General features: G+C 41.0%; 3 protein-coding genes across 3 annotated transcripts; 2 read left to right on the top strand and 1 right to left on the bottom strand.

The window, feature by feature from the left end:
* Positions 1-1,459: 1,459 nt before the first annotated feature.
* Positions 1,460-13,228, bottom strand: rab3c (RAB3C, member RAS oncogene family). The gene is made up of 5 exons (XM_022757766.1): positions 12,994-13,228; positions 11,613-11,837; positions 8,003-8,121; positions 4,099-4,223; positions 1,460-3,780 (listed from the first exon to the last, which is right to left on the bottom strand). The coding sequence occupies exons 2-5, from the start codon at positions 11,835-11,837 to the stop codon at positions 3,590-3,592; spliced, it is 660 nt and encodes a 219-aa protein (XP_022613487.1). The 5' UTR covers positions 12,994-13,228; the 3' UTR covers positions 1,460-3,589.
* Positions 13,229-14,412: 1,184 nt separating this feature from the next.
* Positions 14,413-17,536, top strand: LOC111230937 (protein FAM173B-like). Its single transcript, XM_022757834.1, has 6 exons — positions 14,413-14,446; positions 15,471-15,644; positions 16,595-16,699; positions 16,901-17,041; positions 17,127-17,177; positions 17,293-17,536. The coding sequence occupies exons 2-6, from the start codon at positions 15,477-15,479 to the stop codon at positions 17,476-17,478; spliced, it is 651 nt and encodes a 216-aa protein (XP_022613555.1). The 5' UTR covers positions 14,413-14,446; positions 15,471-15,476; the 3' UTR covers positions 17,479-17,536.
* Positions 17,537-18,991: 1,455 nt separating this feature from the next.
* On the top strand, positions 18,992-24,731 carry plk2 (polo like kinase 2). The gene is made up of 14 exons (XM_022757678.1): positions 18,992-19,215; positions 19,308-19,415; positions 19,525-19,641; positions 19,978-20,107; positions 20,326-20,509; positions 20,749-20,947; positions 21,082-21,229; positions 21,459-21,553; positions 21,840-21,972; positions 22,199-22,279; positions 22,552-22,711; positions 23,058-23,187; positions 23,363-23,473; positions 23,673-24,731. Exons 1-14 carry the CDS (start codon positions 19,030-19,032, stop codon positions 23,862-23,864), a joined length of 1,974 nt encoding a protein of 657 aa, XP_022613399.1. The 5' UTR covers positions 18,992-19,029; the 3' UTR covers positions 23,865-24,731.
* The last annotated feature ends 1,727 nt before the right edge of the window (positions 24,732-26,458 follow it).

Genomic DNA, 26,458 nt, shown 5'->3' with positions numbered 1-26,458 from the left:
TTTGGTTTGTAGTTTTTCTGCACTAAATGTTGTTCCTTTAACAAAGTCATATTAATGTACTATGTCTGTCATACAGTGCTTTCCAGCAATTGATATTAATGTATAAATCACTTTGAAAGAATCAAGAGAAATAACCGATACAAATGAAGGCTGTTGCACACTTCTTAAATGATATGCCTAATTTTTCATACTTTATTTCCAACTTTTGTAAAAAATTTATGAACAATGACATCCTTTGTATACTACCTATCTCTGTGTGATACTTTCTATCAGCTACAACAGCTGAATGACATGAGCAGTAAATTCACCAGTGTCAATATCAGCTACAAAGTGCATTATAGTGATCATCTCATCATTTAATTATTTAATCATTTAAATCGTGTTTATTTGTTTGTTTTGTTAATTCCACAGTAGTAAACTATCTGTTCCGGTTAATACACACACGTCTGGCACATTTAACTAATATTATAATAGGTATTCTAGTCCTTTTTAAGTAGTAAAAGCAGTAACACCACAAAAAGAAAATACTCAGTTATAAAAAAAAACAAAGTTTTGCATTTAATATTTGTACTTAAAAGTAATAAAAAAGCTGAAATACTGCAGCAGAGTGACCTCTCTGTGATTTTATAATATGTATTGGATCATTATTACTGTGTAAGCAGCATCTTCATATTGTAGCTGCTGGAGGCAAAGATGCCATGAACTACATCATCATAGCATTACTAGCTGTTGAGGAATTGTCACAACTGAGTAATTTGCTGTAATTTAAATCAATGCATCATAGTTTATAAACTCATCAAAAGTCCTGTATTTAAAATCTAGATATGCAAAGTAACTAGAAGGTATAGTTGTAACATAATTGTAGGGGAGTAGAAAGTAAAACATTGTCCACTGAAACTGAGTGCAGAAGAAAAAAAGTAAAAGTAGCAGAAAATTGAAGTAATCAAGTAAGTGATCTCACAGTACTACTGTACCTCCAGATTTTTAGTACAGTAAGTTTAGTACAGTACTTGATTTGACTCAACAAAAATGTAAGTAAACATACTGTAATGTTCAGTCATTACCAACCAGAGCATCTCATATCATGGGGCAGACACAGCGCTGAGACAGTAGGTGGCGCACAGTGCCTAGAAACGGAGCAAGGCTTCTGTGCTGCATCAACAGAACAGAGGGAGGTTACTGAAACAGCAGGCGGGGCAGCAGCCACTGAATTCCTCCTCTGTGCTTCCATATAGTCAGCAGAGAGCGGCAGAGAACACACAGACCCACTGATAGAATTTGATTTATTTCCTATAATCTCAAAAACATACCTCTTACTTTGCTTGCACTCCAAGAAACAAATATATTCAGTTATATGTAAAGTCGTAGTGTTTTAAAATGAGATTTGACCAGAGTGACTGTTTTGGCATCTGAACAGCCACATTCACTATTCCTTTGTGAAATGAATCTTGACTTTAGATCATTACAATAATTTATTTTAATGGCTATTAGCATAAAATTATAATATCACACACATACACAAATGCACACGCACAGAGCACGTGTACACACATATGCGCAGGATCTCTGAACTAGTTTATGTGTATCCCTTTTTTCTGGAATTACATCAGTATGGCATATGGCATGGACTAAGTTATCTCCCTGACTATCTTTCACAACAACACTGCATTTTGACATGATAATACAAGTTCAATCAACACCCAACAGTTAGCAGGAACAGCATTTAGTACGTGAATACATTTGTACAAAAGGTATACACAAACAATACAATATATTACGTAATTTGTCTCTTCAATATGGCAGGTACATACACACACACACACACACACATACACACACACACACACACACACACACACACACACACACACACACACACAGACACACACACGCACACACCAAGTCACACATTCAGTGGCTGCAGTTACTGAGTGAAGCACACATTGTACATCAGTTTCAGAGCCATTCTGACCAAACTGTCACTCACATACTGCAGACAGAGTCATTGTACTCGAGGACAGGAGAAACTATGTACAGGGTTTAATTCATAAAATATTGCACTTATTGGCCCATTGCATCTCACAGCAAGTGCTATGACAATGCTCCTAAATCTGTAACATAGAGTGATATATACACTATCTTATTATATAAATCTACATAGATAAGTCAGGACAGACTTCATGCATTTTTTTGGAGCTTTTACTCAACTATGCAACAACTGACGACTCGAAAGGAACTGTAATGTTTTGGCACAAATGTTTTTTTTCTTCTTCTATGAATTGCAGAACTGAAAGGCTTTCTGGATTTTGTAATAAGCTACAAGTTTTATACTATATGGACTTATTGTTATTAAGACCACTACAGTACTGTATATGTTTGCTATGGGGAGCTTCCCATTTTAAACTACTGCATGTCTATGATGTTTTCTAAACAGCTTACTGAGATTCTTCTTTCAGGAGGGACTTAATTTTATAGTACAAACATGAAATTTTAGCATGCTGACTCAAAAATGAAATAGTACGTTTTATATATGGCTGTTTATTCCAATGCCAGAGCTGATTTGTATGTCATACACTGTACTGTCAGTCAGTGTGAGATTTTTTTTTGATGAATGCTGTATCACTGCTATCGTATGGAGTTGAGGATGGTAAGGTTCGGTAAGGCCTATCTTACGATCTTTAAACAGCACATATGACTTTTTGGCAGCATGCTCATCGCATCAAACTATAAAGGGTCATCTTAGAGGCTAAGCACATAGAAAGAGTTGCTTTACTTATCAGTGAAATCACACATCTACAGACAGCAAAACGTGGAATAGTACTCACATCAACGTTATACACACTGGATTCATTCCAAAAGTAAGGGACTAACAGAGGGACGTACAGAGGCCGTGTTGGAGATGCTAAAAGGCCACTTTTTTTTATCCAAGGTAGATGATTTTTAGATGACAAAGTTGCACTCATTTGTGACTCAGACACAATACTCACACTCATGCAACCCACACTCACTTACAGCACCACACATTCATTACACAAAAGAAAACCGCTACATCCTATAGTGCACTAAATCATAGATTTGGCAGCTTTAGGAAACAAAATAGACCTATAAAAGGAAAAAAAAAATATACAGTACCAAAAAATAAAAATAAAAAAATTATCAAAGCACTCATTAACTCCATCCCTCATTTTATAATTATTCTAGGTCTTAAAGAGTTTAAAGGTTTTCAGGAGTAACTGTACAGCATGACTATGAACTATTTCCAGCCTTATCAAACATACTTGGTTTCTAACCATACTAACTAGCCAAGGAATGACAATATGGTGTCTCTATATTCTAGATATCCTGTAATGTTACACATTTTACAATAGCCATGTCTGTTTGTCTGGTTATTTGCTCTTGATAATAAGGTGATAAAGTTGAGAGATAATACGACAGCATTTTGTAATTCTACTACTAACCAGGGTTTGAACTGTAGTCCAGAGAAAGCAGCACTAGCAGGAGTGATAACGCTGAGGGAGAACAAAACTCTGCACACTCTACCACCTTACAGGACCTGTGCTGCCCTCCCTTTGCTTCCTGACATCGGTTACTAACAGTTGCATCCGGGCTGCTGGAGGGGCGGAGCGCTGTCTGTGAGTTTGGCAGTGGGGGCTCCCGTGGTGACGGCCGGATCAGTGTCCAAGCTCTCGGACATCTTGTCGCAAATTAGGTCGACGAGACGTTCGAAGGTCTGCTTCACGTTGATGTTGTCCTTGGCGCTTGTCTCAAAGAACTCAAAACCTTGGGAAGAGGAAGAGTGAGTAACATGAGAGCATGAAGAGACAGGAAAAGGCCAAATAATGATGATAAGATAAATATGATTTTCTGTCATTTTTTGAGAAAAAAACGTTGACAGTTATTGTTGCTACTGAAGGCGACAATTTCAGTTTTTCAAATTCTATACAGCATGGCAATATTTCTATTAAAATCCCCAAAGGCAACATAAGTACCAGCAAGTGACAAGTTAAAAAGTCATGATTTTATGTAATGACAACAACATAATGCTGGTGTCACCCTGTGTGAAATACACAGAGGGGTGAATGTTGCTCTGAGACTTACCCAACTGTTCTGCCAGCAGTCTGCCACTATCCACTGAGACCACTCTCTCTTCCTCCATATCACATTTATTCCCTGCCAGCACCACCTGTGCATTATCCCATGAGTAGGTTTTTATCTGGGTCGACCTGCACGTTATCAGTAACAAACACAAAACAATACATCACAGTCAAATTAAACACTTTTGCTCTGTTTTACAAGAAAGTGTCCAGAATTGTTCTTGTGCTACTTTTTATTGGACGGCGTCCTTTAGAAACCGACATGAAAGATGGCAGAGGGACGGACATGATGTAAAGTTTGTTCGCCATTTGGACTGGTCATGGACAGTGATTTCATCACCTTTCGTTTGGCATCATGTAATATTTGAGTCACTGATGGCAGCAGTGGAAAAGTGGGTCAACTGCCGCTCTGTACTGGAAATATGCATTTGCTATTGCTCTGAAGTAGGTTATTATTTGCTATTTTGTAGCTATTGATGTCTGTCGTACACACCAGGACTCTGTCCTAGAAATATAAGGGCTTTGGATCGGTTCTTTGGCTCCTGCTAACTTCGGATTGGTTAGCTGCTAAATGTATGACAGCAAACCAACAGCCTGAGACATTCTGCAGCCACACAGTTTATGGGTTTCATCCAGCAGACATGGGCAAAACAGCCATGATACATAAGAGGCAAAAACATCACAAGCGGTTCATTATTTGAGCTCTGTGTCTTTAGTTTTTAAGCCATTACTTAAGCTAGCTTGGGTTGGGTCATTGTGGTTCTATCATCCAAAGTAGACTATTGTATTGTCCCTACCGATATTTAAGTGAACTCGTCCGTACTATGTTTGGAGTGAAGTCATATTAGATCATTCCGATGTGTGCTCCCAGAGGCTACGTCTCCAAGACAACCAATTTAGGTATGCTAGCGTTTGATTGGTTGAAAGGGCAGAGACTATCTGGAGGCTCACGTCATATGCAAATTTCGCACTTACTGCCAGACATGGAAGAGTTGAGGGCGTATCAGTGTGCTAACAGCAGTAAGTTGTCAGTGCCGTCAGTCCAGACCTCAAGCATGGGTGAAAATGTAGTATTTCAAATGACTCCCTTTCCTCTATTGCCTGAACTGCACAGCACGCATAAATTAAATTTTGTCCATGCCAACACTTTTTGTACTTTGTAGATATCATGCCACCAAAAGACAGGAGGAGCTTTTTCACAGCCGAAAGCATATGTAATAGGTATTAAGCTAACCAGCCAGCAGCCATACTGAAACCTACTAGCTACCTCACGTCACCAGCCTTACATTATTAGATTGTTAATACTGATGTATCACTGGATTAGCAGCATTTTACTGTTGTAGCTGGTCAAGGTGGAACCAGTTTTAAATGTGAAATATGGGAGAAAAGAGGAACTGAAACACTAGTAGGCCTATACTGAATATAAGAAAGTATTTTCCGTAAACAGGTAATTTCCTAGAAACTTTCTTTTAGACTTTCATCTGTCACTGTGTATAGTTTTTATGTTCATGTTACTAAACCATTCGGTTGACAGCATTAAAAAGTCCTCTTTGTTTTGGAGTGGTGGAAGGGCCGTTGTGTCTAAACCTACACCCTTGCCTGAAACGTAGGAGGAGGATGTTTATTGAAAAATTTAACTTCAATAAATTGACAGCCTCCTATCTTACAAACAGTATTACATTTATCACCGTTACACTTAATTGGTACTTCAAAAGGTGAGTATAATGACTATCAGATACTATGTGTTACATCAGTCACTGCCTGCAGCACATATACTGTACGTAAAGAAATAATTTGCATTGTGAGCCATGTCAAATGTTTCTGCACGATAGCAGGGCATTACAGGAGCTTTACTGTGAGTCAGTGATGTACTTGCACAGTTCTAACCTCTGCAATCTGCACACAATATGGGAAGGAATTTAAGGAACAAATTTTCTCCTGTGGTGTTGCAGTTTGACTGAAAGTAGGGCAGTGAACATACAAGGGGCTGAACACAGAAGAAAAAGAGCCCAGCAAGAAAGACAGGAAGAAAGGAGAGAGAGAGAGAGACAGACAGAGAGAGAGAGTAGCATGATGTGGGCACTCCTCCTCTCTCTGTCTAGTCCTGACTTTTTATAGCAGTTCAAATGTGGAGTCATTTTGAATTCAACTGACAGAAAATCACTTGTGTTTGTATCACATCTTACAAAGCTACATATGCAGGATATTAAGGATCTGTATTTACCAGCGATCAGAGGACAGGTGAAAAATGGTAAATTAAAAGATATAAATTCTTTAATATTATTGTTGTAAATGAAATTAATTGTTTGTGAATAACATGATTAATTTGATCAATTTTTTTTTTTTATCCAAGTGCCACATTTGATGTCAGCATTACAATATTTCTCTGTTTTGTCTCTGTCACAGACAGGAAATGAGCACGTCACAAGCTTAATTCAGCCACAGTCGGGGAAGGAGCCGTTGCCATGGAAACCTCTTTTTTTTCTCCAACCTTGTCACAAGGAACAAGGGAGAGAGAAAGTGGAATTAAAGCCTGTGGCAAAGGCAAAAAATGAAGGATTCTGGTTATATAAAACCAGCCTCTTCCATTCTACATAGTTGATGGATTTGTGCACTGTCTGCTAAGTAAGCTCACAGGTAACTCTCCAGGCTTGTCTCTGCCAGTGACACACTTGGCTCCATTAATTAAGATACCCATCACAGACAGTGCTCAGACTGGTGTATTCCATCAAAGTGTCAGACAAGCCTTGAAAGAATAATAGCTGTGTCTGGCTGCGACCTCTCTTTACAAGAAAGCCTTGTTTTTTCCGCTCACAAAGACGGGAAATTCATTTTAATACAATTCATGCCAATAATAGATTGCAACATCCCAGCTGTGTGTTGTGTTAAATATTTCATCAAGAACACCAAGCTTTAAATGTGTGTTCAGTTAGGTTAAATGCTGCAGCTTTAGCCATGACAGGTGCTTCCTACAGCAGCTGTCAAGTGCTGCTAGTTAAGTGACAATGGCTAAGCAGACACTGGCCTTAATAGCAATTGTCATAGTCCTACAATGGGCGCACGCCACGTGGCATGCAGGTGAAGTGTAAACTGCAAAAATACCAGCACCTCTATCATGTCTGTGTGAGTCATGTCATCATTTCCTTGCAGCTTGCCGAGAGTATATTACCATGGTGATTCAGAAATCTTTCCTCTCAAAAGTGTTCATTCTGTTCTCACATAATCTCTTTGGGCTGGCAGAGGAAGATATATGCATGACGCCAGGGTGTAAATAAAGTGGGGAATGACAGTTTCTCAACACAACACCTGTGGAGAGAGTCAGGTTGAAAAGAGGAGAAAGATCAGCAAAATCTAAACCAAAACACACGTTTATCTCTAACAGCAGAGCTGAAATTTCTCTGTGCTTCAGCAAAGCTGTTCTGATGAGACTGTGCTTGTTTCTAGAGCAAGCAATTCTAACCCAGAAACCTTGATTCTGTAGCTGATTGAGCGCCACCTGTTTAGACGTGAATGCATCATCATAAGTCACCAACATTTGGGCTTGGCTCAGATTTACTGTTCAGCCTGCAGACGCTTGTGTGACTCACAAATGGACCAGAGCCATGACCTTGACAGGTCTCCTTTTGATTCCCAAGCCTGACAAAGATGCACACACTCACTACATAACAAGCCTGTCAAATATTGGAGGAAGAGAGAGAGAGAAAGAGAGAGAGAGAGAGAGAGAGAGAGAGAGAGAGAGAGAGAGAGAGATGTGCTGTTGCTGTAAGGAGGATATAGGCAAACCGCTTAGACATGTACATTATGGAGACAAACAGGAAGTTCTTTTTCTTTTGTTGATACACAGTGCAAAGGCCCTAGAGAGGATAACTTCATACAAAACTGTCAAAAAACATACCAAGATGACTCACCAGTCCTGCACAGCGCCAAAGGACTCCTCGTTGGTGATGTCATACATGAGAATGAAGCCCATAGCCCCACGGTAGTAGGCAGTGGTGATGGTCCTGTATCGCTCCTGGCCTGCTGTGTCCTACACACAGACAACATGATTTAGCATTGCTGTTAGCCGGCTGACTGACATGTACACTGTCAGGCTCAACAACATCGACGTGACCCATCACAAAACATGCAAATCCATAATGGTAAATGAGCAGAGATGTCTACATTATTAATATACAGCTATTTATACACAGAGAGATTCTTCTGGTTTAAATCAGGGCAACATTTGGGATTTTATTTCCACATTTACTCATGGCTTCATTTATTGTGCTCACGATGTGGAAATAATCATTATGCTAATTGCCTCACTGGCTTTGCATTGATGAAGTGCCAAAAACAGCGATTCAGTTTTGGCTGATGTGATAGATTCTTTCCTCTCCTCAATAAAATAATCAGTCAGCTGTGCTAAACACTTGGTGGTGCAGTATTCAGAGCTCAGCTTTATGTCACCCATTTCTTAGGGAAAATGGGCTAAAAATAGAAGTAAAATGATTTAAACACTGAGAATCTGCTTGCTGTTCATGATAAGGCTGAACAAATTGCTCAAAGGCAAAGCGAGCGAGCGATTACACAGCATTCGAGGAGTAGTACATTGTACACAGATTACCCTGGAAACAAGCGCCCACTGCATTGCTATGAGATGTCAATGAAAATGCTAATGGACCCCAGTACAGACAGATGAAGCTTTTCTATAGTGAGAGAGGTCATAAGGAAGGAAAGGCTATGAGTTTGGGCATATTTTTGTTCGTTTGATCTTAACCTGGTTATCTATACACTTTCCTGTGATTGTCTATAGATGTGTCCATTTACTGTTTTCAGATAAGTTATATAATAATAATAAATCCCAATGATGTCCCTCCTGTTTATGCTGCATGTTTACTCTGCTGTCGCTCCTCCCACAACAAGTGTGTTTGCAGGCTTCTGTGAATCATGATGGAGGACTTCTGGCAGCTCTACTTGGCTCTTGTTAAACAGAGGCCCGACAGGCAGCACTGGATTGTATTTGCCACAGTGGTTTTGCTTTCTGTCAGTCTGCACATGGCTGCAACAGTGTGCCTGTTATAGCCAGAGGACAGCTCTGACCTTCACTCCACAGAGGCAGAGCTCATAGCCTGCCAAGCTTCCACACACACCACTGCGAGGACCTTTTGTCATTTTATAATAACACAAAAATGCATGTGAATGTGTGCATCTTTAATGTCAGCAGCTAGAGAGTGTTGTATAAATAGTATCTTTTGTGGAGAGATATTCTGAATAGCATAAAAGCGGATGATGAATACGCTTCATGTAATGTTTTTACCTGATACTGTGGCTGTGCCAAGTCATGATGATAATATGTTCCGGTCATCTGAATGACAGCTTCATATCCGTCTGAACTGTAACTTATGGACATTTTAGTCACCTATTGATTCTTGACGGAGTGCTTGACAATGACCTTTGCATATTCAGGCTATTCTTGTGAGTTGCTTTGCCAGTTCTCAGCTAAAAAGACAAAGCAGGATGGGGGAAAAAAAACAGCTGAGTCCTGAAAATTGGAGCTCCTTGAAACGCTTTTCTTGTAGTCCACAGCTCACCAGAAATCAATCCAGGAAGCTGACTAGCTCAAGTGGAGCGGTAGTGAGCGAAGGCTGACAATTGCCAGGACTCTTCAGTTTTTCATAAGGTTCATCTAGGCAACACGCTTCACTGTGTTTCATTCACTTCAGTCTAATATGACAACAGGGACAGCACTATGATGCATTATGACGCTTTTATCTCTCAGCAGATTAATGGTGTGACTAGCACAGTGACATTAGCCAATAGCCATCACCTTAAATGGCCACTTACTGTAAGTCTCAGCTCTCTCTGAGCCCAATTAAAAAAGACAGGCCAATTAACTGGATGCAAGGGCATTCCCTTTTCTCTCTGAATATGCTTGTCTTTGCTAATGATCAAAACACATTATCCTGATTAGCCTAGTCATTTGACTGTTCAAACTCACTCATCACATCTTTATGTGATTAGCAAACATCAAATGTCTGGGGATGGCTAATTGTGGCAAAAGACAACTATTATAACAACAGAGAGGAAACCCTCTAAGGGAAAGAAAGAGAGAAAGACTGACAGGAAAAAATAGAAAGGAATAGAGAGAAAGATCTATCTATCTAAAATAACCCCCCACCCCCAATATCTCAGAGGTATTACAAGACAAACTGCCTCAACAGCTCAGATGAACTCCTAATTAAAAAGCCTCAGACATTCTTCAGTTTCCCACACATTCTGAGGAAGGTGTTGCTTCTGTGATCTTCCCCACTATGTGCCAAACTAACACTTACTAGTCTCCTGTCAGCAATGTTGAGACTTCCATCTGTCTCCGTCCTTACATCGCTGACTTTTAAACCGAGAAAACACAATAGAGCCTTTCCTGAAGCTTTCTTCAATTAATTAAGCATGCAGCTGATGTGCCACACATAAGGCTAAAGGAAAAATACACTAAACATATTCTTGTTTCAGATTGAGTGTTGAGATTAAAACACTAATATTATAAAATTGCCTGATTAGGATAGTGAAAAAAATCCTTTATAAGTGAAATCATCAACTCTATCTATACCTACGAAGCTCACATGGTAAAAGAAGTTGGATTAGCTTCACTTTGATTTAAGTATATATAACATGATGCAAAGCTTTTCTGTAACAAGAGATGAAAAGGGAGGTTTGTCCATGCATACCAAGCGAGCATGATCCATCCTGAGAGCCAAAACAAAATTGGATTAATGCATAGGTGATCCCATGTGCGCAGGACTTTTTTTGTATGGCCAAGCGCACAGCAATTAAGTCGCAACCTGTCACAGTCCTTGAAACGTATTGATCAACAGAGAAAGATATGGGCAGAGGTCAGGGGAAAGTGGGCTCTGGGCATAGATTGACAGGCTTTTATAGACAGCAGTCACTCTGCAGGAACACAAAGATGGAGAAAACAAGAGAAACAAGGGGGCAGGGCATTTCTGAAGAGTCCCTTCCCCCTTAGAGCTTAGGTAGTCCTCCAGGAGACCTTGGAGGACTACAGAAAACAGATTTCCTCCAGACATGAGCCATCTTTCAACGTGCAAATGTTCTGGATTTGACTGAATTGAGCAGAAATGTGTGCATGATTGGGATGACATGTCCCTCACTTGGAAATTGCTTTGGATAAAAGTGTCTGCCAAATGAGTAAATGTAAATGTAAAGGAGAAACTGTGGCTTTCTGTGCGTTGCTGCTTTGTAGAAACATGTTTTCTTCCTTTACCATCATTAGATCATATGCAAATCCTATGAAGGGTTTAGCTTTCTAAATGTATGTGTTTATGTGGCTAAAACAGGCTTTTCAAGTTTAACAGTAGGCAAGTTGTTATCATGTTCTCCAGCCAAGGGGTGCAGGATGAGCAGAAATAACACACCTTTGATAGCTATATTCCACTTCCACTTTTATCTGGTTTGTTCAGGGATCAAACATTTTGTGGCACACATCTAAATGTCTAATGCTTGGATGTTAATATTTCATACCCAGATCTGCAGTTTGATCCTCTTGTCATTCTTGTACACAGTCTTCACTTTGAAGTCGATGCCTACTGTGCTGACGAAGGCCGAGGTGAAGGCGTCATCGGCATAGCGGAACAGGAAAGACGTTTTGCCCACGCTGCTGTTGCCAATGATCAGCAACTTGAACATGTAGTCAAAGTTTTGGTCCCCTCCCTCTCCCTTCCCTTTCACATCCTGAGTAGCAGCCATCTGCAGAAACAAAAAGAAATGAATGCATAAAGAGCTTCACCTTGAGCTAATGTGAAGCTTTTTCAGAGCTGCAACACACAAAACATATGCACCCAAATGTTAAACACATTATAAAAAAAAGAGAGAGATAAAGCACTACAAATGTTGCACACAGAGGTACAAGCTTGTTGTATAGGTCACAGATCAGAGGTGACAGAAGGCTGTGTCAGGCAAACCAGCATGACCAACACAGCAAGCTGTTGTATTGATGAGTATTAGAGAAGCAGGATTTTAAAAAGCTGAGTTTGTCTTCTCTTCAGTCATTTTTTTTTCAAAATGATTCCTATAAGGAAATTAGAGGATTATGATTATTTATGCTTTCACTGTTATAACTTAAAAAGCAACATTTAACTCATCAGTATTTTCATGTGCTGGGCAAATATTGCTTTTTATTTTCCTATATTGTATTGGACAAAAACATGTCAAACACTCTTTTGTTCCAATTCATACTTGACTATTAATAGTCCAGAGACTGTGGTGTTTTGATTTGACATTAACCACTAGAAAAACATTAAAATTTCACCAGACATGGAATCTGCGTCCATATTAGAACTGCTAAAGCTCAGTTATACAAAGGACATGGTAATGTAATGGTAATGATTCTTTCACCTTTACAGCGCATCTACACTGAACATTTCTGTGCAGGCTGTCAGCAGACACCGACCTAAGAGGACAAGAGTACTACGCGCAGGATGACAAGAGCACAGTCATCTTTGCTCCAAGGTGAATGTTTTGACAAAGCCACTGCGCTTATATGCCATACATGTGCAGCCAAGCTCTCCCTGCAGCCTATGCAGTTAGAAAAGATGCCGGACCTCCATCCTGCACATCCTGCATTGGGTTACTGTTCGCTTCCGTGTGTCAAAAAAATACACCACTGAGGCAGAATTTGCAAGGACACCGCTTTTGAAATATCAGTGCAATGCTGATATTCTCACACCACAATAAAAAAAACAGTCAACCTGATCTAAAATCACACGATGAGCAGGGAGCTGCAGCCGGATAATGTTCGACAAGAGAATCTGGGCAGGAGGTCATTTTATCTATTGATGAAATTCTTCCACGTAACTACAACACAAAACCACATAAACGCGTTGAGGACGTTGTTTTAACAAACCTGTTTTGAAGGCCTCGGTTCTACCTGTATCTGCCCCTGTTCTGCAGAATACGGTTTTTATGTTTGTGTCAAATGCAGGCGTTGATCTTCTTCCCCCCTCTGTCTCTCTGTCTCTCTTTGGAGCGCCGACCAATTTCAGCACCTGGGAGCTGTCCCCTCCGCTTCGGATCTGGCACGCGCCCCTGAGTTGACGAGCCTGGCTCGCGTGAGATGAGCACGAGCAAAGGAAAGTGCGTTTCGTGAGTGTCCTTGACGTCACAGTGTGAGGTGGGGGTAGGGGGGTCAAGAATATGGGGGATGTAGTTTTTGCAGGGTATCAGTGCAGGGCAGAGGACGATGTCAAAAGTACAGATTGGACTACATTACTCAGCATGCAACGCGTCCCAGCTGTCAACAGCTGTATGATTTACTGTGGAAGCGCAGGAAAAAAACCCTTTGTAGTTTTTTTAACAAGCATCAAACCGTAGACGCGCTCCCTATCAAGCAAGAGACACACTACATGTAGCAAAGCTGTAAACCTTTGTTCAGCCTCTCAGTGTTCAGTCTCTTTAATAAAAACCATGGTATGGTCATGTTATGGCTGTATAATTTAGCCCATGTATAGCCTATACATATATCTCCCTCTCTCCATAGCCTTATAGTAAAATCAAACATCTTACCTTCCCATATAAATCCATTTTATCCACAGCAAAATTTCACCTGTTTGTTTTAAAATTCACTCCAGTAGCAAACAAACTCCCAGCTGGGCAGCATGAATTATTATCTTTTTTCAGGAAGCAAATATAATAGCCTCTCCTTTTGCGTCACTCTCGGTCGGTCTTGCTGCCGACCCACCCGCCCATGCAGCCTGCTCTTCGCTTCAGAGAACAAGCGGCTGAGCAAACAAGAGCGGCCTGAGTGCTGATGAATATTATTATTACGGGCCTTTCAATGGGAGCAAGAGCAGCATGAGGCCGCAGCGGAAGTGAAAGACATTGACATCTTTCCAATTGTAATCTCATCGGTCCCTCTTTTAGGCGGATTATAAAACCTCCATAATTATTTTGAGAGGTGCAACTGTAGTGAGTGAGGCTCATATCAGCAACTGTTATGCATTTTCCTGTATCTGTAGCCCTCAAATAGGCTAACTAGCTCCTATTACTCATTTTACGCCTGAAGCCAACATTGCTTATAATAGTCCAGCATGCGTTAAGAACCACCACAGCACCAGACACAACAGATATTACATAACCGTGGTACAAGGTAGATAGAAATCCTGACTGTGGCTGTCAGGCGTTGTGTCAGCCAGTTAGCAGACACCTGATAGGGCGTGTATGCAGTTACTGGGCGGGATTTGGAGCGGACTGACTGACTGCCCTTTGACAGGAGGACCTGTGTGTGTGTGTGTGTGTGTGTGTGTGTATATATGTGTGTGCAGGCTGCTGAGTGCGCAGTAGACGAGGGGGCGGGTAAGGTAGGCTGCACAAACGTGTCTGTCTCTACAGACGTCAAGATTTTGTGTTATAACTTCACAAATGTACCAAAAATGTTCGATATATATATATATATGTATCTCGCTCTCAATAATGTTATTTATTCACTCGTTCGTTCAATTTTGAATGTTTTGCACCGACTTCATCCAGAGCCAAACATCCTAGCGAAATGTTTGTTAGCGTGTCTGACGCTACTTCAGTTCGGTTTTATCTGATAGAGCTCCTCTTGTCCAGCAAAATTTCTTGGTCTGATTAATAGACCGAGCTGTTGTTTCAAATACATGTGCATGACCCCAGCGTGCAAAACAAAACTTTTCTAGAAGGTTTATGCATGAGGAAACCACCGTAGCACCATCTGCTGTTGGAAGGGGTTCTCTGGTGATCTTTTGCTCTTGGCCGCTAACTCTTGTTGCCTCGTGGTAATGAGTGACAAAGTTATTTTTATCCTGAGCAATTTTACCCTGTTTTAATGTCACTGTTTTCTAAATGAAATTCAACAGTTAATGCAGATTATGGCGTTTAAAATAATATAGGCTACCTTCAAACTTTTAGTGAATTACTTTTATAGACTGGATTCTTTGAAGACCTATGAAAAATTTATTTTCCCTAAAAGCACAGACATTAGGAAAGTTATTCTTAACTGGTAGCTGATTTCTTTACAAAACCATCTGACCAAAAACACTACAGTCTGTCTTGTGTATCCAGGGAACATTTTAGGACTCGGGCCAACATAATGGCCAATACTGGTTTTGGCTGACATGTAGGATGCTGGCGTGGTCTACTGTTTCTCCAAACAGTGAAACAGTGAGAAACAGCCATCAATGAGCACAACTCAGTCATTGGTTTTCTTCATGAGCTCAATAATCCAGCATTTTTTTTGTTGGATATAGATATTAGACGTTTTTTGTTTGTTTTTTTGAGATATATCCATACAGAATAGATTTTTCTAGAGGCTGCAGTAATATCTCCCCTCATTCGCTGTATTTTTAACCATATTGGTGACAGTTTGCGATGGAGGACTCCATTGAGATGATTCTGCAGGAACATGGCAAGGTCCTTCCCACCAACAGACCCCATCCTGTACTGACAGCCTGCACAGGTGCTCTTCTCACAGGCCTGTATGGAGTATGGAGTCTCTTTGCAATACCTGGCTTTCGTAAAGTCCCGTGGAAGCTCAAGGTGCTTGAGATTTCCTTTTTTTTTTTTTGTTTTTACCCTTCTGCTTTGCTCCTCCCTCTTTCCACTCTTTCAAATGTCAAGTGCTGCATGTTTGTGTGAAATCCAAGAAGACAGAGCCTAACTTGCACATTAACGATAATTTGCTTATTTTGGAGCTTAGTGCTCTGTGCTAGCAACAAATGTGGGAAAAGAAGAAAAATGGTAAGTCTATAACTGATTATGTTTTATGGAGAGCTGCACCATCGTCTATGGCGCATTAATCTGAAGTGATTTCATGCAGAGATCGGTTTTTGCAAAATAATGGCTTGTGCACTATTTTTCTTCACTGTCAGTACAAGATGAACAAGAAAACATGATGATCAGGAGCAGATTATCAGATGTTAGGTAATGACGAAGAAATTTGTTATTGCATTGAGAATCGGAAATTTTAAAGCAAAAGTTAATATCACTGCTTAAAGAATTTGATCAAAATGTAATTGCCTTTGCACTTATGATGTCACTGACTTGTGTGTTCCTTGGAATAATGATACATTGCTTTACTCATCATGCCATCTGTGTTTCTCATAAAACTTGTCATGCTAGGAGAAGAGTGGAACTGTACATTATCAAAGATTAATACCCAGTTTACCACAGCTAGAGACAAGAGTGAGCTTTGGTATATTTGTCATTCAAACAGACATTGTGAAGCTATTCCTCTGAAGAGAGATTAGATTCAAGGTTATAGTCACAGCACTCAGGAGACTATTACAAGCAGAGGAAAATTTAATATGAAGCATATCAAGATTTGTTTATGTGGAAAAGAGGAGATTCATGTTGCTGTAGTGTTTCAAGCTAGGATTCTCAGTCTCATTCAGTGGAAAGACAGATTAAAGAGACTTATAATATTAACAATAATTACTGTACAACCTGTCACTTGTATTGACATAATGTGTGTTTGCACTGTGGTCTAGGTTCCTTATTTGCCCTCCAGTAAAGATCAGACACTGAACATTATGAAGCTGCTTGAGGGACGAACAGGTCGCTTAGCAGATCTGGGATCAGGAGATGGAAGACTGGTTAGTGAGCCGCACCTGTCTTTTTATAATTATATATTCAATTGTAAACAGGATTGGAAATCTGATTGAAAAACTGGGTGTGTTGTGATTTGTATCAATGCTGGAGGTTAAATGTGATTGTGTTGTATATGCTTGTGTGTTCTATTGCTACTCTTAGGCTACACATTGTTGTATTTTTACACACTTCCATTTGATTCCCAGGTGTTTGCGGCCTCTTCTGCTGGTTTCCAGTGCACAGGGTATGAGATTAACTTCATTTTAGTGGCCTATGCCAGGAGCAAGGCGCTCTGGACAGGAGTGCCCTCCAACCAGGCCACCTTTGTTAAAAAAGACTTCTGGAAGGTAAGACCTTAACAAAAAGTATTGCTGTCCTTAAATCGGATCAAAGTTGTTGTATGACCATGTTTATGTCTCTCTTCTTTCATAGACTGATTTATCTTTGTACAACAATGTGACAGCTTTCCTTGCTCCAGGAGTGGTGAGTTTTCCTTCTATGAAGAATTATACCCCCCGTAGAATATATATAAGTCCTATGCCATACATAACATTTAATTGCTAAGTGACTGATTCAGCCATTTTGCACTGGTTTACAGATGGGGGTCCTGGGTGAGAAGCTGCTGAAAGAGCTTCCTGATGATGCACGTGTCATTGCTTGTCGTTTTCCTTTTCCCAACTGGCCACACCAGTCGTCTGTCGGCTCCGGTCTTGAGGAGAGTTTTGCTTATGACATCAGCACTGTGCGCTCACACCTGAAATGTGCACCCAACACTGTGGTGTAAACATCACAGTCTCTGGGTTACTTTTTGTTCTCTCATTCTTATCATCGCCATAGCATCATGCACCAGTGTCTAAGATATGGCAATGGCTTTAGCTCTCTTTCTAAGGGCTCTTCCACTACAAATAATTGTGTTTCCACATTAAGACAAATAACTCTCCTCAGTAGCTTGCTACAAGTTCATTGTTTTTGTTTGTTATTCAATAGTTTTGTCCAACTTGTGTTATACTTAGGCATTTTTTATGTTTTTTAAATAAACATAAAAAATTCCTATGTCTGCAGCTCAGTGGCGTCTCTGGGCCAGCCAGTGAGCTTTTGGGCACACGGATGCTTTTGTGTTCCACTTGGCCACCTCAGGGGTGATTTAAAATACTGTAATTATCTGCATCACCTGATCCTTGTGGCTCATATGGAATATGTAACTCGATAGAGCGATAAGCACTTTAGTCTGAAAACCATGTTTACAGGTGCAACCCACTTGTTTGTTAGCACTTAAGAGATTTTAATAAAATTTGTTGGAATGTTTGGCCATTTTCCAATGAACAAGTGATTTGTTTTTTTTTGATTTTCTTATCAGGATCTTTTGAAAATCATTTGTTAAGAATTAGGGTTTTATTAACATTTATTTCTTGTCTTTCTTGTGAACAGTGTATAGCTGCATTGTTATTTTGGTAAAGATACAGATTGCAATTTTCTAAACATTTGCTTAGAATAAAATATTTAGAGGGATTGTGGTGCCATGGTGGAGAAATGTGCTCTCTGAGCGCTTTCTAGTGCATATCACTAAAACTGTCTTACTGTGGCATCTGCAGTAAACAGGAGGGTGACACTGTCATCTTTCCAGTAGTTCATAGTTCATACCTGCATCTGCTAACTAGAACACAAATGTGCCATCTCTCCAACCGTTCCACTCTTTTCCATTCACACTAAACAGTCACACATGTCAGTGTCCAATTGCAATACAATATACACGTAGTCTTTGGTAAACATAGTTTAAAATGGAGAACAGATTTGCATCCGTCACTGTAGTCTAAATGATATCCAAAATCTCCACCTGAGGGTGCTAGTGCTCCAAACTGTTTGGTGCAAAAACACAGGATGAGATGAACCTGAGTAGAATACAAACAACATGTACCCTCTGCATAGTGTATATTTTATCAGCCAGATGCACCAGAGTTTCATCACCTTGAATTATATTTTGCCCAAACATGTAAAGGGTCCATTCACCTGCCTGGATTCAATGAGTAAAACATGTAAACTACAGAACATCTATGTCTATGGCTGGTGATGCTAATACTCAAATATGCTTGGAATTATATTTGATAACACAATCCTCACGCTGCTTTATCCCCTTTGATTTCATGTCTCTGTGCCATCATCAACACCTATGTACATGCAAGGTAATCGATATCAGGCAGACCTCATGCTCTCATTTCACACCGTGACGTCAGAGAGAGGGCGGCAGACAGCGGGGTGGGGTGGGTGCCAGAGTATAAAGGCTCACAGACGGACTCTCCGGGCTACATTCTGAGTACAGGACGAGCGAGCACGTCTAATGGAAGTACAGAGAAGTATCGGGTCCCAACAGACAAACAGCAGCAGTATGTGTGAATCGACGCAGAGGTCCTGCGAACCTCGCCGAAAACGAGTGGATGAGCGTAGTGCGCCCTCAGAGATGGCCAGGATAATCACCGATCCTGTCACGGGGAAGTGCTACTGCCGTGGAAAAGTTTTGGGAAAGGTAGCGCAAGCATAATAATCTGATGTCGACTTTTTGGATTTACCTCATAACCTGAAGGCAAAGCATGTTAACGGTGTTTTTCCTCTTTCCAGGGAGGATTCGCTAAATGCTATGAGATGACCGACCTCTCCACCAGCAAAGTTTACGCAGCCAAAATCATCCCACATGCGCGCGTCTCCAAACCTCACCAACGGGAGAAGGTAAGCCTGCGGCTCCGGTGCCTGTGCGCACTGGTGCGACTGAACATCATAATGTCACAAAATTGGGTTAAATTACAATCGTGAACATTTTGTTTTTCCCTCCCGCTAGATTGACAGAGAGATTGAGCTGCACAGATTACTGCACCATAAACATATAGTGCACTTTTATCACCATTTTGAGGACAAGGAGAACATCTACATCCTGTTGGAATACTGTAGTAGAAAAGTAAGTGCTATTTGTCACATTCTCAAGTTTTTAACCACTGTACTTCATCTTTGCCACTGCTGTCTTTCAAATTTGGATTTTGGATTTGGAACACCTGCATTGCACCCAAAGTCAATGAGGCAGCACATAGGCAGTACTCAGCCTGCCCCCACTATAAAAGAACTCTAACCTGTTAATTCATTTTATGATACTGCAGACCCATATAACAGTTTTATGTGATAAAACCCATCATATCAATTGTTAGTTTTTTTTCAAGAAGTAAAATGTGTTTTTATGTTATGCTACAGGAAGCAGCTTTGATAATCATTCTCCTCTCTATGTTTTGTCTTTTTACAGTCGTTAGCCCACATCCTTAAGGCTCGCAAGGTGCTCACTGAGCCAGAGGTGCGTTATTATCTAAGGCAGATTGTCTCTGGACTCAAGTACCTGCATGAACAAGAAATCCTTCACAGAGACCTGAAACTTGGTAAGGAATCTCTTTGCAGCAGTGACACATTACACTGCAGAGACACTTTGTGCACAACCGTAAAGATGCATTCTGTGCAGCTAGGATATAATTTTTTTGATACTAGCCCACTTACTCCTCTAGTTTTTCTTTAATCAGTTCATCAGAGGATCCATGCTCTATTCAGCCTTTGATCCTAGGTTGAATATCATCATCTCATTCCCTTTCTTCCCCAACAGGTAACTTCTTTGTGAGCGAGTCGATGGAGCTGAAGGTCGGGGACTTTGGTCTTGCTGCCAAGTTGGAGCCAGCGGGAAACAGGAGGAAGACGATCTGTGGGACTCCCAACTACCTGTCCCCTGAGGTGCTCAACAAGCAGGGCCACGGCTGCGAATCAGACATCTGGGCCCTGGGCTGTGTAATGTGAGTAGCTAACTGTAAATTCATCATTAGGGAACTTCATAAGGTTTAGTAATATTAATAGTTATTATTAATTATTAACTGATTACAGTCTAATATCATATAATCATATATCATAAATTTAAAAATGCACATTGGCATGAAATTTGGACTTGTCTTGCTGCCAATCATTTGGAAACTTGTGTATCAGTACATTTTTAGTGATGGAAATTCACTCACGTTTGACCTCTGCCCTGTTCCAGGTACACCATGCTGTTGGGCAGACCACCATTTGAAACCACCAACCTGAAGGAGACATACAGGTGTATTAGAGAGGCGCGGTACTCCTTGCCCTCGTCCCTGTCACCACAGGCTAAGCAGTTAATCGCCAGCCTGCTGGCCAAGATCCCAGAGGACAGACCCAACCTGGAACACATTCTGAGGCATGATTTCTTCACACAGGTTAGACGCCATTTTCACCTCTCGATATATCTGTTCCACTCTCTATCAGTCTCTCTCAAAATGTCACAGTGTAGGAGTATAACAGTGACCCCCTTCCCACCGGCCGCACACTGACCCACTTTCGTTCTCTACAGGGCTTCAGTCCAGAGCGTCTGCCGGCTAGCTGTTGCCATTCGGCCCCAGATTTCCACATCTCCAGTCCCGCTAAGAGCTTCTTTAAGAAAGCTGCAGCTGCGCTCTTTGGTGGGAAGAGAGACAAGGTCAAATACTACGAGACTTTAAGTGAGTATTAGCTCTACCACTGGGCGCTTATGCCGCTTGTCACACCAGTCAGTTATCTTCCACTTTGTCAAATTACTGCTGCTACTAGAAGCATCATTAAATCTAGTTCTTTCAGATCATTGCAAGCATGTGTCACATTTTACACCAAGCTGTTCTGATGTCAGTTTATGTAGCTGCTGGTTAAAAAGGCATTGTTCTGATTTTTGTGTGCTGTTATTGTCTTTGATAGATAAGTTAACCAAAGAGGAAGAGGAGATCTACAAACTGCAGCACGACCTGGAGAGAACTGTCATCAGCCAGCAACAGAGCAAAAAGATTTCTGAGGTAAGAGATCAATTATTTAGCACAAAAAAGTATATTTACAAGAGTGTAGGTCATAATGATGCAGTTGTTTACTTCATACAGCCATATAGATATTCAGAATCCAGTGAGTCTTTCTGATGCTGTACAAAACTTTATAACAAGCACAGTTTCAGAACAAACTAAAAGCACTTATTTTTAACCTTTAAGCCAGCCACTTTGCATCTGTGGGTGACCGCTGAGTCATAGTAGGAAGAGATGATCTAAACTCGCAGATTCTAAGCCCTGTCGTCACTGATTCCCACCTCAGAATGGAAGTCTACTTCCACCATCTGCCGAGAGCCCGGTTGCCCTGGCAACAGAGAGCCAGTCCCCGACGACGCGAGATACCATCCGTCTGATCGTCAGGGGGAGTCTGGGGAGCTGCAGCAGCAGCAGTGAATGTAAGTTCGCCAGCCTGGATTCACACACGCACAATCATTGAACATTAATTTGGCATTAATTGAACATATATATATTACTCTCTTTTAACATGTAGCTGTGAAATTAAACACAAGAAAACTGAATAAGTGCATGAATGATAGAGAGATTTGATGTGACAGCTGGAGTGCAAAGTCATTTCTTGTATGTCACACCAAGCTAAATCACCCTCTGTTGTTGCTCCCAAAGGTCTGGAAGACAACACAACAGGGAGTGTGGCTGAGACTGTTGCAAGTGTGTTGAGGGGATGTCTGGAGAATATGCCTAAAGGTGAGTCCACTTGTTGAAAAGTAATGAACTATGCATGTTAATGATTAGACAATAACACACCCACATTTCCTCCCAGCTCATTACTGATGTTTAAAACCACAGTACAGTTTAGAGTTAGGTTTCAGTGAATCTGGAGGAGCTCTTTAGCTCTTGGGTGCTTCAACAAAAGTCTGGGATAGAGCATGGTTGCACAGTTAAGGTTGTCATTTATTTAAATCTTTCAAGTAATTGTATTCTAATCCTCTTTCTTTGTGTTCTTATTCACCCTGCAGCAGATGACATTCCTCAGGGCTCAACCAGCTGTAGTCTTCAATGGGTGACTAAATGGGTGGACTACTCCAACAAGTACGGCTTTGGCTACCAGTTGTCTGATCATACCGTGGGAGTTCTCTTCAACAACGGCACTCACATGAGCCTCCTACCAGACCGAAAGTATGCACCATTCTATGCTTTTACAACACTCCACCCTCCCTTTGAAAGTTATTAGTCAACACATGTAATGGAGATGGCTTGTTTGAACTTGCTGTGGTATATAGAATTGCTCATGTTTTTTCAATTAAATTAATTACTGCCAAATTCAAGGCGTAGTGTTTATCTTTTACATTTGAGTAGATTTTCATGTGTTGGCCAGAAAGTTAGGAAAACTTTGTAATTAACATTATTTTCAGCTAGTAATGCCACAGAAATGTAAAGAAATCAGTGTACTGTATTTTTTGTTTCATGGTTGCATGGTTGAGTGGTTGCATAACTCTTTATCTCCTTCTCTCTATTTTTTAAGGACCATCCATTACTATGCAGAGTTGGGCCAGTGTTCTGTTTTCCCGACCTGCGAGGTTCCTGAACACTTTGTGGGCCAAGTGACTGTGCTCAAGTACTTTTCCCACTACATGGAGGAGAACCTCATGGATGTAAGCAAATATCTCTATTCCCCCACTCCTCTTTTCATTCCTGTAATCTACACCCCCCCACCCTCCCTTGCAGTTATGTTTCTTTTTGTCTTTCCACCCCCTGAAGCATTAGAAGTGGTATCTTTCATGTTGCAGCCTGTCTAATTCTGATGTGTTACCTCTTTTGCTTTCTCAGGGTGGGGACCTTGGTAGTATGACAGATGCACACATGCCCAGACTCTACCTGCTGCAGTGGCTCAAGTCCGACCGCGCCCTTATGATGCTCTTTAATGACGGCACTTTCCAGGTAAACACAATTGCAGGAAACATGGCCGTTGCTGGGCATGCTCAGAGCAACACTGTTATGGTGCAATGCACAACACGGTGTTGAGGTCAACAGAGGAGAAGGATTAGACCACAAATTAAATGAGAAAAAGACAACTTGCAATTGTCTTGTGTCAAAAATTGATAGAGGGCAAACTAACAAACTTTTTTTATCTCCACAGGTCAACTTTTACCATGACCACACCAAGATCATCCTGTGTTGCCAGAGGGATGAGTACATGCTGACATACATCAATGAGGAACGTGTCTCCAAAACCTTCAAACTCAGCTCCCTGCTGACCTCCGGCTGCCCCACTGACCTGCGTGAACGAATGGTGTACTCCCTCAACATGCTCTTGCAGAGATGCAGCTAAACTTACAATAATATGTTTTGGACAGTGTTGAACAGTCAAACCAATGCACTGTGCTGCTGCAGTGCTGCAGTGGGACAATGATTCAGACGGGATCTGCTCAAGACTGGTGGACCAAGGATGGACTAGTGCAAAGTAAATTAACATTCCTACACCATAGCACCTTTGTGACTCAGCAGAGCTGCAGGTGAAAAAATATTAGAGAGACTGAAAGAGATTGCAAAAATTAAATGTAGCACAATGACTGTGGATGGAAAAGGGCTGATTTGTATGTCGATTGTTGTAGGAGAGGAAGGGTTGAGTATGTTGGTACGAATGTGAACCCCAGATGTTTGGGGGGAAAAAAGAGGGATGTTTAGGAAGTAAAGACAAACGCTGGGCTGGCACCAGCTTAATTGTGTATAGTATAGTTGAAGCTGTTTATAAAGGCAATCAAATTAAACTGATGCTCTGAATGTAACCAGAGCTAGACTGTGGAATATTGTAAATGATGTACAGTGTATGTCACAGCCATCTCAGCAGTGCTCATGTGTATGGGTGCTCCAGAGTTCGGCTATTTCTATGTGTGAGTGTGTATGTGTGAGGGGGAGGGATGTAATATCACACTAACTTTTAAAACTGTGATTTGTTCTCCTTACTGACAGATGGACTCAGCACATTGAGCTGGGAATCAGAGGGGAGATGTGAGGGAGGGGGGAGAGAGGGGAGCAGAAGGAGAGAATGACATTAAAAAAAAAACTGTATCAGAGATTCTCTTAAGGATCCTTTGAGAGCCATTATCACCTTGGTAGAAAATGTCCTAAATTATTGTGTTTAAAAAGTGCAGTATTTATTTATTTAATAATAAAGAGCATTTTCTAAAAAAATCTACTCCTGAGTACTTGGTGTTACATTTTCTGACTGCCCTCTGAATAGATGCCTAAACCAAACTGAAAATGAGCTGTGTCCTTGTTTCATATGTTGCATCTTAAGCAGCTCCAGAGTTAATGTACTGTACAGTGTGATGAGAATTAAATTAAACTTAATTACACTCATATCGCACTTGCCTGAGTCAAAGCAAGTATTTTATCTTTAAACTTTCTTTGCAACAGGAAATGGGCACATAGAGTGAGATGGATGCTCGATAGAGGCCGTGTTTACTGTTTGTTTATATTCTGGTTCAAGGCCTTGCCTTTGCTGATTTTTCTTCCGCAGTGAAAAATGGAGGCTGGCAAAGAAGACTGACTGTGTAAATGTGGCTGACCTTGTCTCACACCAATACACACACAGACACACATTAGTTCGCATACCAACAAGGGCACTGATCAACAGATAGGCCAGCTGGGTGATTCAGAAATACGGAAGGAAAGACAGCCCAACAGTCAGATGCAGCAAGGAGACACAGATTAATAAAATGACTGTCTTGGTCACACTATATCACAGATTGCGTCAGAGCTTTTGAGGCAAAGTGACTACAATCATTCTTGGAAATCTTTTCCCATTCACTGATTGTAACCATGGAAACAAGCAACCACTGACCAATTTGGTGAGTCGGAAATCAATGTTGGCTGCGTAAGAAACATCTGGCATGTCTTCTCCTCGCAGAAAGTCAGAACACATGTCCTGACATACAGCACTTGTGCTAAAATTGTAATGTCACTCTCTCTGTTCCCGTCATGAGTATTTGATCTGGCTCTGGTCTATTGAACACCTCTTCACCTTGCCAGCTTATGTAATGATGGAAGTTGAACGTGGATGTTTGAGTCATCCCCTTTAGATGTACACTCAGAATATCTGTGCTCTTCAGAGTTCAATAATGAATGCCTCATGCATAAACATACCCACACAGACAGAAGCAGAACAGGAAGTAGCCTACAAGAGGAAGGAGCGGGAATTATTCATGACGACACCTCCAGGTCTGAGTGCGCGTGTTTTGACAGTAATGGCCCCTGGAATGGATGCTTCACTGAGACAGAAATAGATTCTGTTGTTGATGTGAAGTTTTTTTTGCCTTTTGAGGGCATATTACCCCTGTTCCTAACATCTGAACCAGAGTGCAGCATCTTCATTTGATGGATGCAATGGGTTGAACCCATAATAACAGACAGCTGGCTCTTTCCAAGCAAGCAAGAGTAAAAATGGCAATTTCTCTGAGGTTATAAGAGTGAAAAAATTTAGTCTAGCCTAGCCTAGTCTAATGTAGGTTCAGCTCCTATAATGATGACAGTAAGCGAAAATTCAGGTCAGGTCAGGATCTCTTCTGTGAGTCAGCAAATGTTAGCTGATCAGCTTTATTGGCCTCATGGGAAGTTTCTACATGTCTCTGAGCATAATATGAAGATAAACTCATTAAAAATCCCTGTGGAGTTCAAAAAGCTCAGGGTGCGTGTTCACTTGATCTTCTTAGTGTCAATGTCATGTGGGGAAAAAAATATGCTTATAACACCGATGGTTTTCAGGATCGCCCAAACAAAGCTGCTCCTCTGTTGTGTCACATTGACAGTGGGGAAAGTCTTGTGCGTGCAGGCAGACTTAGTTCTGGAATGAGTCTAAGCTGGAGTGACAAAGGGGATCTTTATACCTCAGCTTCTATCATAAAGTTCTCTGCAAGCAGAAGA

The sequence above is a fragment of the Seriola dumerili genome, unplaced genomic scaffold (assembly GCF_002260705.1).
Source record: "Seriola dumerili isolate Sdu_G_001 unplaced genomic scaffold, Sdu_1.0 BDQW01000290.1, whole genome shotgun sequence".
Lineage (NCBI taxonomy): Eukaryota > Metazoa > Chordata > Actinopteri > Carangiformes > Carangidae > Seriola > Seriola dumerili.
Note: the sequence above shows the minus strand (reverse complement) of the source record. Positions and strands in the feature narration are given on the sequence as shown.